At 45.4% G+C, this 12,507-nt stretch overlaps 1 protein-coding gene across 1 annotated transcript in view; it reads left to right on the top strand.

Annotated features, from left to right (window-relative positions):
- SYNE2 (spectrin repeat containing nuclear envelope protein 2) overlaps window positions 1-12,507 on the top strand; it is a 333,613-nt gene that overhangs the window by 161,200 nt on the left and 159,906 nt on the right. Inside the window, exons 48-52 of the mRNA XM_084836884.1 lie at window positions 780-2,895; window positions 4,683-5,008; window positions 7,493-7,637; window positions 9,143-9,361; window positions 12,052-12,317. Coding sequence (XP_084693010.1) covers window positions 780-2,895; window positions 4,683-5,008; window positions 7,493-7,637; window positions 9,143-9,361; window positions 12,052-12,317 — 3,072 coding nt within the window. The remainder of the gene's footprint in view (window positions 1-779; window positions 2,896-4,682; window positions 5,009-7,492; window positions 7,638-9,142; window positions 9,362-12,051; window positions 12,318-12,507) is intronic.

Raw genomic sequence — 12,507 nt, forward strand, 5'->3', positions numbered from 1 at the left:
TGGCCTTCCTCTCTGTGACAGCCTTTCAAGAACTTGAAGAGTATTTGATAAATAAATTATGCCTTTATTTGTCTAGGTATTTATATCCCATTTCTCAAGGCTAAATTGGTGAACAATATAACAATACAAATGCAATTTTAAAAATACAAATCCAATAAAAACGAAGATAAAGAAGCCCATAACCAAACCTAAAAGCACGAGCAAAAACAACCAACACTTAGAGCAGCTAGAGCAGGCATATAAACATATAATCTGCCATCCTGATTGATTGAGCCTGGGGGAGGTTGCTATTTTAACTGATGAAGTAATGTTTAGGTTGCAATCCTATGCACACATACCTGGAAGCATGTCCCATTGAACGTAGTGGGACTTAGTTCTGCATACACATGTATAGGATCGCACTGTTAATTGATTAGTTGACTTGTTTGATTGACTAGGGCAATCCTTTGCATGTTTACTAAGGAGTAAGATCCATTGAAATCAGTGGGAGTGCTGAATAAACATCCATAGGATAGGACCAATTAAAGACGGTAGTTCTAATGATCATCATTGTAACATTTTATGATAGTGGCATCCTTTCTTCCTATTGACTCTGTGTTTGCATCTTAAAATTGTACACAGTCTTGCTGCAGAAGATGTATTCAATGTAAAGTGGCTCCTCGCTTAGTTAGTGCCTATCAAATATGGTGATAAGTAGCTGTTTAGCTGGTGCATATTGAGCAGAATGTCCTTTAAATATGTTTTGATCTTATTTCTTTTTTCCCCTTTTCTTTTTCCAGAAGGGGGCCTATGGAAGACTCAATTCTCCTGGAGAATATTACAAAGTGCTTGGCTTCCATAGAAAAAGAGAGAGTCCTTTTAAACAAGCTGAAAACTGGACAAGAAAATCTGTCTAGGCACCTAACCAGGATGGACAATGAGTTAACACAAAGCCAGGTGAATCAAGTGGAGCAGTGGTGGAAAGAACTGGAGGACTCTCTCCAAAGGAAACGGCTCCGAGTTGCAGCAGAAGCCAGTGAATTTAAACACTGCATGGACAAAGCGCAGGACCTCCAAAGGTCGCTGCAGGAGCAGCACCATTTGCAAACAGGTCTGGACAGCTCCGACAGAGAAGAGCATGCACACCCAGCATTGATGGCCACAGAGCTACAGGCACTTAAGCATAGCGTTTCTGTCTTCAAAAGAGGTGCCGAGATGCGGATGAAAAGGATTTGGAGCGATCCAGGGAAAAAAGCTCTGGAAAGCAGAATAAATGATTTGCAGAACCAGGTGGAGGAACTGGAGCAGCTGACCCCCCGAGAGGATGCCCCGATCACTCCCCATCCCCAGGCGTACGAAATTATGAAGAGGTTGGAAGAGGCCATTTTGTGGGCCAGAGTCTCGGTGCTCCACCTTGACGAGAAGGCAGCTCTTTTTCCAGACGATCTTGCATCACAAATCGAAAGCTGTAAGGCTCTGATCCAGGCTTCTCAGGAGAAAGAGCCAACTTTTACACGGCTGGCGGATGAGGCCCGGCACGTTGCGCCCCAGTTGGCTTCCAAGGAAGCTTCTGCCCTTAGCTTCCTTTTGCGTGAGCTACAAACCCGCTACCAAAGCCTTATTCTGAAATTAGATCAGAGGATGCAGCAGCTGGAACCTCAGCTCAGAAAGAGGCGAGAGCTTTTTGCCGACACGGAAAAGGTTGAAACTCGGCTTCAGAAGGTAGAGCAAATGTCCCGCCTCGACACTGACGAAGCGAGTCTGAAGTCTGAGCTTGACCACTGGCAGGCCATTTTAGCAAAGATTCCCAAGGAGATTCAAGATCTGGAAGGCCTTGTTGATGCAAATTACAAAGAACCCCCTCAGGGGCTAAATATATTTGAGCAGGTGTTTCTAAATGACTGTTTAAGAAGCCTCAAGAGCAGAGCTAAGAGGGCCCATAGGCTAATCCAAATTAAGTGCGGTACAGTACAAAACAAGATAGATGCCTATGAAAAGCTCTCTGAAAAAATAGTGGCCTTGCAGCAGGACCTTGACAGTTTCCAGTGTGAGGGGCAGGAACTGGATCTAGAGGCACTGTTGCCTACACATCAAGAGGTGAAGGATAAATTGAGTGAGCTTAAAGAGAGAGCTTTAACCATCCAGTTAAGTTTATCACACTTGGACAAATACAAGGAGATTTGGGAATGCCTGGATCTGAAGTGGGACGGATCACACCTTGATGAACTGCAAAGACGGTTTCACAAAATGAAGAATAACCTTGAGCAGAGGGTTAAACGCTTTGATCGCTTATCCGCAGAAAGTGACAGGTACCAAACGACACTCGGTGAGGTTGAGGCTATTGTGTCTGATATTCAGAAAGACTGTGATGCTTTAAAAGATAATTCTGCTTCTACCTCTGAAACCTATCTGATATCAGGAAAGATTTTGAGTTGGAGAGTGGAACATGCCAGATATTTAACTGCGGAGGCACTCAGGCTGTTAGAGAAAAATGAGGCCTTTTCTGCCTCTCTCAAAGAGGCCAAGGTGCAGCAAATGAAGAGCCTGGGAGTAAAAATAGGTGGTTTGTCAGAAAAGATCCAATCTAACATATTGGCCATTCCAGAAAAATGCAGACATGAACAAGGCTTGCAGAGCAAGCTGGGCCATAGTTTAAGGGCATTAAAGCAAATTAAATCTGAGCTCCATCAGCCCGTCCTGCTTGATTTGGATGTTCAGTTGATTTCCCATGAAAAGCTGTACTGTAAAGTGCTTGAAGATGCTGTGGAAGCAGAATCTTGTGCTGCTGAAGATTTAATAAACAAAAAGAGAGGGGCTCAGGAGGACAAATCTCCCTTCCCTGATAGTCTGGAGAAAGAAGCAGAGGAACTGCGAAACCTGAAAAAACAGCTGAAAGCTGACATTGCTGCACGTGGAGTAAGTAATCCAAGATGTCTTATTTACCCTTTCGACCTTTCTGTCAACCTTGGCAGCTTCCAGATGAGGGATTTATTGTGGAATCGCCATGGGTCGTTCACTCACATTTTATGCGAGGTCCAGGCAATGCCTTCATCCGTTTGTATTCCTCCTGAGTTTTCCCAGTACTGCTTCTGTCTTTTTCCTTACTGGAAAAAGTCTGACTTTTTTTGAGAAGAGCAGCGCTATCTCCACAGGTGTAGATGCCCTTAGCACTGCCCTTCCATCCTTTTTAAGGGGTGTGGTTTTGACATGGGCAGAGACTTAACAGGCAGCTGTACCTATCACAGCCCAGCACACATTCAGTATAACCTTTGCAGTGGGTGCCATTTTATCACTTGTTTTTGTTTTTTAAATCGATCTTTTAAATAGCACTAAAACACTTTTTGTACACACACACACACACACACACACACACATATATAGAGAGAGAGAGATTGAGAGAGAGAGAGAGAGAGAGAGAGAGAGGCCGGTGTAAAGCAGAACAAGAGCAAAGCAGCAAGCAGGTTCTGGATCCACTATGGATACAGCCAGTCTTAAGTTGAAATATATATGAAAGATAGATTGACTAACTGTTCTGGCTTCCGCCCTCATCAGTAGCTGTGATGTTGGTGAGGGCAGAAGCCGAAACGTTTAGCTCTAAATATATGTTGAAATTACTCTGTTCTTGGTCAATGTTGTATTATTTTACTGTGTTTTATTGTTTATACCCTGCTTTGGGATTATTTTATAATGAAAACCGAGCAAGAAATCTCTTAATTATTTGTGTGTGTGTGTGTGTGTGTGTGTACACACACACACACGCACACACACTCACACACACACGCTGAACAAATGGCTTGGTAGTTGAAGGATCACCTTTTCCTCTATGAATCTGCACATTTGTTGAAGTTGTGGGTGGATGGTGGTTGCCCTCACCTTCAGAAGCTAGGTTGGTGGCTCCCAGGAACATGGTCTCTTTCACTGTGGCCCCAACTGTGGAATGTCATTCCTACACATATTAAACTGGTACCAACTCTAAAAACACTGAGATTCCAGGTGAAGACTTCTATTTCAAAAAGTTTATGGGAGGTTTTAATAATGAGGGCTTCTGGATGCTTTATTGCTGGTGCTTCATTTGGATTTGTATGTGTATTTTTAATACTGTTTTTATTTGTCTTCATGTTTAACTTTAGTAAGCCACTCTGAACATCAGTTATCAGTTTCCCTGTAGTCTGCTGAGCCAGGGATCAGACAGTAGCATATCACTGGAGAGGTGGGCCTGACTGTGCCAAAGCCCAGCCTGCAGGCCTCTTGCTCCTGTCCAGGTTTTTGTGGTCACTTGTGTTTGGCCTTCTGTCACTCAGAAGTTTATTTCTGTATTTATTGAAATACCACCTCTAACTTAAAATTCTAGTTCAAAGTGGTTTACAAAACAATATGGACAACTAAAATCTCTGGGAAATATATTTTAAAAATCAACATTCAATTTAAACTGCAACAACAGACCAACATGTCTTCACCTTCCCATCAAAAGAAAAGGAGAGAGGCAGACATGTCAGGGAAGGGCATTCCTAGGGTCTGAGACCACCACTGAAAAGGCTCTGCTACTACTGTTAATTAACCTGATGTCCGAGAGGGCAGGATGTGGAGCAGGGCTCTACTGATGGATCTTAGTACTCCAGGACAGAGAAACATTTGGGAGAAGAGGTTCATATTTTTCAGCCCACACAGTCCTGTTGCATTTTTATCTTTGTTTACCTGTTCAGAGCGCCTTAGATGAAGCCTTCAGGACTGTGAAGTTTTACAGTGAAGCTGTCCAGGAGGCTGCTGATCTCCTCAGTCAGTGTGAAGCCCTTCTTTCCACTCCTCCGTTCAACTTGGATGAGCTAGAAGATAGGTCTGGCCTCCTCTTTCACCAGAAACAAGACGAATTTGAGGCTGCAAAGGCTGAAGTAGAAGCATTGATCTCCACGCTGAAAAAGAAAATGAAACCGAAAGCCAAACTGCAGTTAGAAAAAGCTCTTAGTGATCTAGTTGCTAGGAGTTTGATACTAAGAGAACAGGAGCAAAAAAGCAAATCTGGTGTGCAGAGGTAAGCCAACAATTTCCATCATTTCAAGAACACAGGAAGCTGCCTTATGCCAAGTCAGACTCTTGTTCCTTCTAGTCCAGTATTCTGCACCAGCCCTCCCCAACCTGGTGTCTTCCAGATGCTTTGGACTTCAACTCCCATCAGCCCTGGCCAGCATGGCCAGTGGTCAGGAATGCTGGAAGTCATAGCCCAAAGCATCTAGAGGGCACCAGTTGGGGAAGGATGGTTTATACTGACTGGCAGTGGCTCTCCAAGGTTTTACACAGGAGTCTTTCCGAGCCCTACCTGGAGGTGCCAGGAATTGAACCGGGGACCTTCCGCATGGAAAGCAGGGGCTCTGCCACTGAACTACAGCCCCTCCCTAACGGAATGTTCACTTTTATATTTATACTTCACTTTTCTGCTGAAATACTCAAAGCATCTTGCAATAAAATTACAAAAAATACAATATATACAGGAACACGTCAGTAATGTATTCAGGACAACAATGGCAATAATAATACTATATTCCAGTCACTGTCCCTTTTGCTGCATCTAATTTCTGGGACTCAGCCACAAATCCCCCCAAAGTGCCGCTGCCCTTGGTAGCAGTCGTCTAAGCAACAGCTCCTTATAAGATTCCTGAGCAGGGATGTGGGGAAGAGCAGGTGGGAAAGCTCATCCTTGATAGTTCCAATCCCATCTTTTCCCTGCAGCAGTGCCTCCCAGGCGTTCATTACATTCATTCATAACCTATAATTTTGATTTCATGTTAAATGGCTGGTGGTAAAGATGTAAAACGGGTGGGGTGGGGAGATGATGACGACCTTTTTCTGCCCAAGGGCCAAATTCAGTTTCAGAGAGGTCCTCAGAGGCAACATTCCAGTAGTGGGCGAGGCCGGAGGCTAATGGGGTGGAGCCAAAGGCAAAACGGGTGGGGCGGAAATACAAAAAATCCCAGCATATTGTAGCTTAAAGCTTTTACTGCCAGTAACTGCGCCTTACGAGAGGAGTTTGCACCACTTTGAATGGGGGGGAAAACTGCACAAAAGCTGGGAGACCGCTAAATTAGTGCTGCGCCAAAAATTTCTCAGACATTTTTTTCGACCATTCTCATTCAATTTGATAGAAAAGAAATTGCTTTCAAAAAGAAATTCCAGGGTTTGGGGTTCTTGGGCTTACCTTACTTGTGAGGCGGCTGAGGAGTGTGTGTGAGTGTCCTGTCTGTCATTGTACAGTAATCTCTGTGGCAGCCTGTAGCCTCCTCAGCTTCCCACACTTCAGTTAAAGCCATCGTGAGGAAGAGATCATGAGGCAATTCCTCCCATTGGGCTTTTTCAGTTCAGAAAGTGCAGGTGGCCTGGGAAGCTGCAGAGCAATGGAAAGATGTGCAAGAGAGAGAGAGAGAGATTGTGTGAGAGAGAGAGAAACGCACACACACAGAGCACCCTTGGCCACCTCACAATGATTAGGCAAGCTCAAAAATACCACCAAAAGAAATTCAAAATTCTGTCTCAGAAAAGTAGCTTGGTGCTGTTGCCACTTACAGAAGCGGTGCAGTAAACCAAAAACCCTGAGGAAAACAGAAAGAGGCTGTGATACAACCCCTGCTGATATTGAGCCCTATCTGTGAGAGATGTATGGAGAATTTCTCCTCCCCTAGGAGAAATTTGGTGAAATTGGCCCCCCAATTTCTCTGACCACAAATAGGCTGGAGAATTTTGAGAGGCCATTTGTGCACAGCTCTACACTAAATGATTGGTGGTTAGGGGAAAGAGGGTGCGGTCATCTGGAAAACCTTGGAGGGCTGGATTTGGCCTGTCAGCCTGAGCTTCCTCACCCCCGATATAACAGGTTTTTTAAACAACAACATCAACAATAAAAACTAATTAAAAAACCCAACTCCCCCCTGTCAGTAAGAGCCAACAGGGGCTTAGGGTATAGCAGAGCTTCTGATATCTGAAGCTCAGAGAGTTTAGGATTGCTCTTAAAATCTGCCAGTTTCTCTTTTTTGGTATATTCATTTAGTTCATGCCAGTGGTTAAAAGCTGACAGTGGAGGATGCCATGATTGTAAAAAAAGGTAAAGGTAAAGGTGTCCCCAACCAGTTGTGTCCGACTCTAGGGTGTGGTGCTCATCTCCATTTCTAAGCCGAAGAGCCAGCGCTGTCCGAAGACGCTTCCGTGGTCATGTGGCCGGCATGACTGAACACCGAGGTGCACGGAACGCTGTTACCTTTCCCGCTGAAGCGGTACCTATTTATCTACTTGCAATTTCTTGCTTTCGAACTGCTAGGTTGGCAGGAGCTGGGACTGAAGACGGGAGCTCACTCCGTCACGCGGCACTCGGGTCTCGAACTGCTGTCTGCCGACCTTCCGGTCTGCAGTTCAGCGTCTTAACCACTAAGCCACCGCGGCCATGATTGACAAAAGGGAAAAAAAGGATGTGTTTTCCTTGACAAAAATGGATACATTTTAATTTTATTTAATACTGTTGCATCCATAGATGTTTGGAAAAATACCACTGCTTCAAAAAATCCAAAGAGATGATATGTACTGATCTGGATGATGTGGAAAAGGTGCTCCGGAAATCTTTGTACCATATTCCATCATCTTACAAAGAAGCTCTAGAGCTGTCCGAACAAAGCAAGGTGAGGTTGATAATAACAATAATCGTCACAATTATAAAGTGTTTTTACAGTGTTCAAAGCCCTTAACATGCATGATCTAGGCAATCATGAATAACACTCTTCAAAAGTTGGTCAGTATTATGGCCAAACTAGATGTAATGATGGGAGACCTATATTTAAGCATGAAGCAGATGACTACAAGGAAGCAGGGCCTTTTTGGTGGTTGACCCCTTGTTGTGGAATGCACAAGTTCGGTGGCGTGCGTTTTATAGACCATATAACATTAGTTCTGAAACAGCTTCACTGGCTTCCCATTTGTTTCCAAGCCCAGTTCAAGAAGCTGGTTCTTACCTGTAAAGCCCTAAATTAGAGCAACTTTGGAAGGTCTGGGGCCCGCCTGCTCGCTCGCTCGCTCTCTCTCTCTCTCTCTCTCACACACACACACACACACACACACACACACCCTCCGCATGCTGCACTTGAAAACAGGCTAAATTTGGCCATTTTTGCTTTCTGTAGTGGGTTGTCACCAAAATTCAGCAACAACCTTACCAGTTTTTTTCCTGCTGTGAATTTTGGGGGTGGGGACCACATGTAGCCCATGTGTTGCCCATCTCTGCCCTAAACAGGTTTGGGGCCAGGAAACCTGAGAGACACCTCGTTCCATATGAACATCCTCAGAGCCTATGTTTTTCATCTGAGGCCCTGGTATGCGTCTCACCTCTTGGAGACATGAGGTTGGTGAGGACGTGAGACAGGACCTTCCATGTAGCAGCAGCCTGGTTGTGGAACTCCCTTTCCGGGGAGGTTAGGGTGGCTCCATTGTCGTCCTTCAGATGGCTGGTGCCATCTTGTTCTGCTGAGCATTTACTGATTAAAGGCGCAATCCATGGCTGGCTGGGGAATGCCGGGAGTTGTAGGACTTCTTTTTGCCTAAACGCACATAGGATTGCAGGACTTCTTTTTGTCTAAACATGCCTAGGATTGTGCCCAAAGGCTGCTCTTTGATTTTAGAAGGTTCCCCAGTTTGGCTGTTACATACTTTTATCAGTTTTGTTTGGAATTTGTTGAATATTATTGTGTTTATAGTTTTATTGCAAGTCGCCTCCAGTGATCATTGAGTGGAGGGGCAATTCATATAGAATCATAGAATAGTACGGTTGGAAGGGGCCTACAAGGCCATCGAGTCCAACCCCCTGCTCAATGCAGGAATCCAAGTCAGAGCATCCCTGACAAATGGCTGTCCAGCCTCGTCTTGAATGCCTCCAGTGTGGGAGAGCCCACCGCCTCCCCAGGTAATTGGTTCCATTGTCGTATTGCTCTTACAGTCAGGCAGTTTTTCCTGATGTTCAGCCGGAATCTGGCTTCCTGTCACTTGAGCCCATTATTCCATGTCCTGCACTCTGGGAATTCAATTTTTTTTTTAAAAAAGTAAACAAACTTTAGAGAAATGTTTGCTTTTGGGTCCCCAGATAAATAAATATTAATGTAGTAATAAAAGCAATAATAAAATATTTCCCTTAAAGATGCTCGTCTCCCGACTGGTTTCGGTCGAAGAAGATCTAATCAAGTTGCGGCAAGACTCGGGACACCTGAGCTTGATGTGCCAGGAAAACGACTGTGTGCTGATCGCCACAATTGCATCAACGCTGTGGCTGAAGTGGCTTCATCTGCTCAATGCAGCAAAAGAATGGGAAGGCAGATGTGAAGAGCAGAACCAGGAATGGAAGTCCGTTAATGAAGAAGTGAGTAGTTTGGAGGCATCTCCCACCCAGGCGATAGTTTAGAGCTGGGTTATCCACAGGCTGTTTTGACTGTCTCGTTTATAGGAAGGACAGTAGCCTAGCTGTAGACCACATACCTTACATGCAGTAGTCCCAGGTTTAATCTCTGGCAGTCTTAGATTTAATCTCATAATCCCTGGCATCTCCAATTAAAAGACCAGGGAGAAGGTGATCAGAAAACTCTTTTTCTACCTGACACCCTGAAGAGATGTTGTCAGTCAAAGCAGACCATACTAGCTAAGTGGAGCAAAGGTCTGCCCAGAGATAAGGCAGTTTCCTATGTTCCTATCTTGGTTTTGTACTAATTTCTCATCAAAAAAACCCTCTTTTTTATGATTACTTCCTGAAACCTTGTCACCTATGGCTAAAGAGTGCTTAGATTTCCACAGGCTGTACCACAGTATTCTTTTTTAAGGCTGCGGTCCCTTGCATGTTTAGACAGAAAAAAGTCTTAGAACTTACAAACTTACATGGTTGGCTGGGGCATGCTGCGAGCTGTAGGACGTATTTCATGTCTAAACCTGAGTATGGTTGTACACTAATTCTATCGTCTCAGCCATTTAGTAGCCTTCAGTTAAACTGCGTCTGCAGAGTATATGAGGGCCGTCTACTACTTCATTTTGAATAGCAGCTTCACTGCCACGTTATCAAAGAGGATGAAAATTAGGGCTGTGCAGGGACCCCCCCAGTCCGACTTGGAAACTGCTTCGTGGCTTCGGAGGCGGGCCCGATTCGTCTCAGGCTGATTCAGGGGCCCTGACCCGAGTCGGATGCCAAACCCCACTTCAGGTCCCCCCCGATGCCCCGTGCAACCCCCTAGCTCCTTACCTTACTGCCACCTTCTCCTCTGTTGCTGCTGCCGCCTCCAACACTGCCGCCTCCACTGTCGCCGTCTCTGCTGCTGCCTTCTCCTCGCTGCTGCTTTCACCACCGCCGCTTTCTCCACCTTCGCCACCTTCTCCTCGCCACTGCCACCGTTGCCACCAGGTCCTGAGGCCTGGATGTGTGCCGACTCTTATTGCTGGGAGTTGCCATTTTTAAAATGGCAACCTCCTGGAAGTTTCTGGAAGTTAGCATTTTTAAAATGCAACTCCCTGCAATAGGAGTCGGTGCATCCAGGCCTCAGGACCTGGTGGCGGTGGTGACGGCAGTGCTGGAGAAGGAGAAGGTGGCAGAGACGGTGGCAATGGCGGAGACGGCGATGGCGGTGGCGGAGGAGGAGGAGAAGGCAGGGCGGCAATGATGGCGGTGGAGGAGGAGGATGAGGAGAAGACGGCGGAGAAGGCGATGGAGGCAGAGGTGGCGGTGGAGGAGGCAGGCGGCTCAGGTAAGAACCTGGAGGTGCTGGCGCAGGTGGGCCGGGGGTGCCAAAGCTCTGAAGCGCACCAAGCACTTCAGAGAGCCCCCGTCCCTCTCCGGGTCCCTTCGTGACCCCTCCACTTCTCTTCAGAAGGGACTCAAAGTGACCCGAAGCAGCCTGCTTCGACTCGGGGTTCAGGCCTCCTGAAGCAGTGCACAGCCCTAGTGAAAATTGGTGTGAGATTGGCTGAGTGTCCAAGGGTGAAGGCAGGCAGGATGATTATGCAGTGGAGAAGATGCTTGGGAGGTGCTGTTACTGACTTTTAAACTCAGACATGCCTCTTGCTTTCCACTGCCAAGAGCTGAAAAAAACAGCAGGAGAAACTGGCTGTGGAACTCCCCAAGTTCACGCTAAATCCAGCCTTTTCCCCTTTATCTTGTGTCATAACATCACAACATTGTGCCTTTCCGTGCCTGTCCCACGCCATTGGCTGGTGATGGCAAGGGGGCAGGGTTGTCACAGCATGAGAGAGGCTTCTATTTTTGGCAGGAGCTGTGTCTTTTCTTGTCACATCTAGTTTGACCCTAAGTGGGCTTAGACATGTCACTGTTTGTCAGTCTTAGCCCCAAACTCCGCCTGCCAATCTATTAAACCCGGGTGGGGGAGTGGGGAGGATAAAACTGGCTAATTTCAAATATGGGGAGTAAATATGAAATACCATACAATAGTACTGAAATAATGTAAGCAAAGTGTGTTGAACACTTAGAAAAAAAATATATAAATACTGATAATGATCTCAGTTCTCTGGGTGCTGCTACATATGTAGCCAATACAGAAACACACACACACACACACACACACACACACACACACAGAAGGGAGGTATCAGCAGACTTATGGGAACCCTGAGGTTAGCAGGAGTACAACAAAAATTTAGGGAAAAGAACATAAAGGGGCAAAAACAACAACCCAAACACCATGATAAAGAATTAGCATGCCCAGTCACCATACCCAATGATGAGTGTTGTGTGGGTTGGGTGGGGACACAAAACTGAGGAGGAGGAAGAATAGGAGTGGCTGGAAACCTGAACAGAAGTACTCCACGTTGCAATGTTCTGTTGTGGAGCTTCACTATAGATGCACTTATTTTACACTGGGACTATCTGTTGAGGGCAATAAATAATCATGGAGAAAAGGAATCCTATGCATATTTACTGAGATGTAATTCCCACTGCGTTGAATGGAGTTTATGTCCAGGTAAGTGTGTGGAGGATTGCAACCTTGAACAGTTAAAGTTTCCCCCCTTTTCACTGGTTCTCTGTCTTGTTCTGGCGGCCATCTTTCTCTTTAGATGGAACGAGAAGCAATCATTGTAGACAATTTTCTGGAAGAACTACCTGAAATCCCCAGAGAGAAAGAGAAAGCCACCAAAGAGGAACTGGGAGAATTTCTGGAATGTATAAACTATTACAAGGAAAGCGTGGATGCTGAGAAATTACAGTTGCGCTTAATACTCCATCGCTTAAGGAGCATTCTGAATGTTCCTGAATGTCCCTCTGAGAAAGGAGGATTTCCTGTTGTGTGTGAAATTCGGGCCATGCACGAGCGAACAACAGAGTAAGTATAAATAAATGTATTGGGGACATAATTCCCATGGTATCTGTTCATACAATATTCCTTTCGAAATATCTTCATTTTTTTTAGCTTGAGCTGTGGATTCCCGATTATCTGACAGATGTATAAGGATTCCAGAAAAAATATAATAATTCATTAATTAGAACATTGCATATAACCTGAATAGTTTTAA

Source organism: Heloderma suspectum, chromosome 1, assembly GCF_057233095.1.
Source record: "Heloderma suspectum isolate Gila_16-S chromosome 1, 16-S_ref, whole genome shotgun sequence".
Classification (NCBI taxonomy): domain Eukaryota; kingdom Metazoa; phylum Chordata; class Lepidosauria; order Squamata; family Helodermatidae; genus Heloderma; species Heloderma suspectum.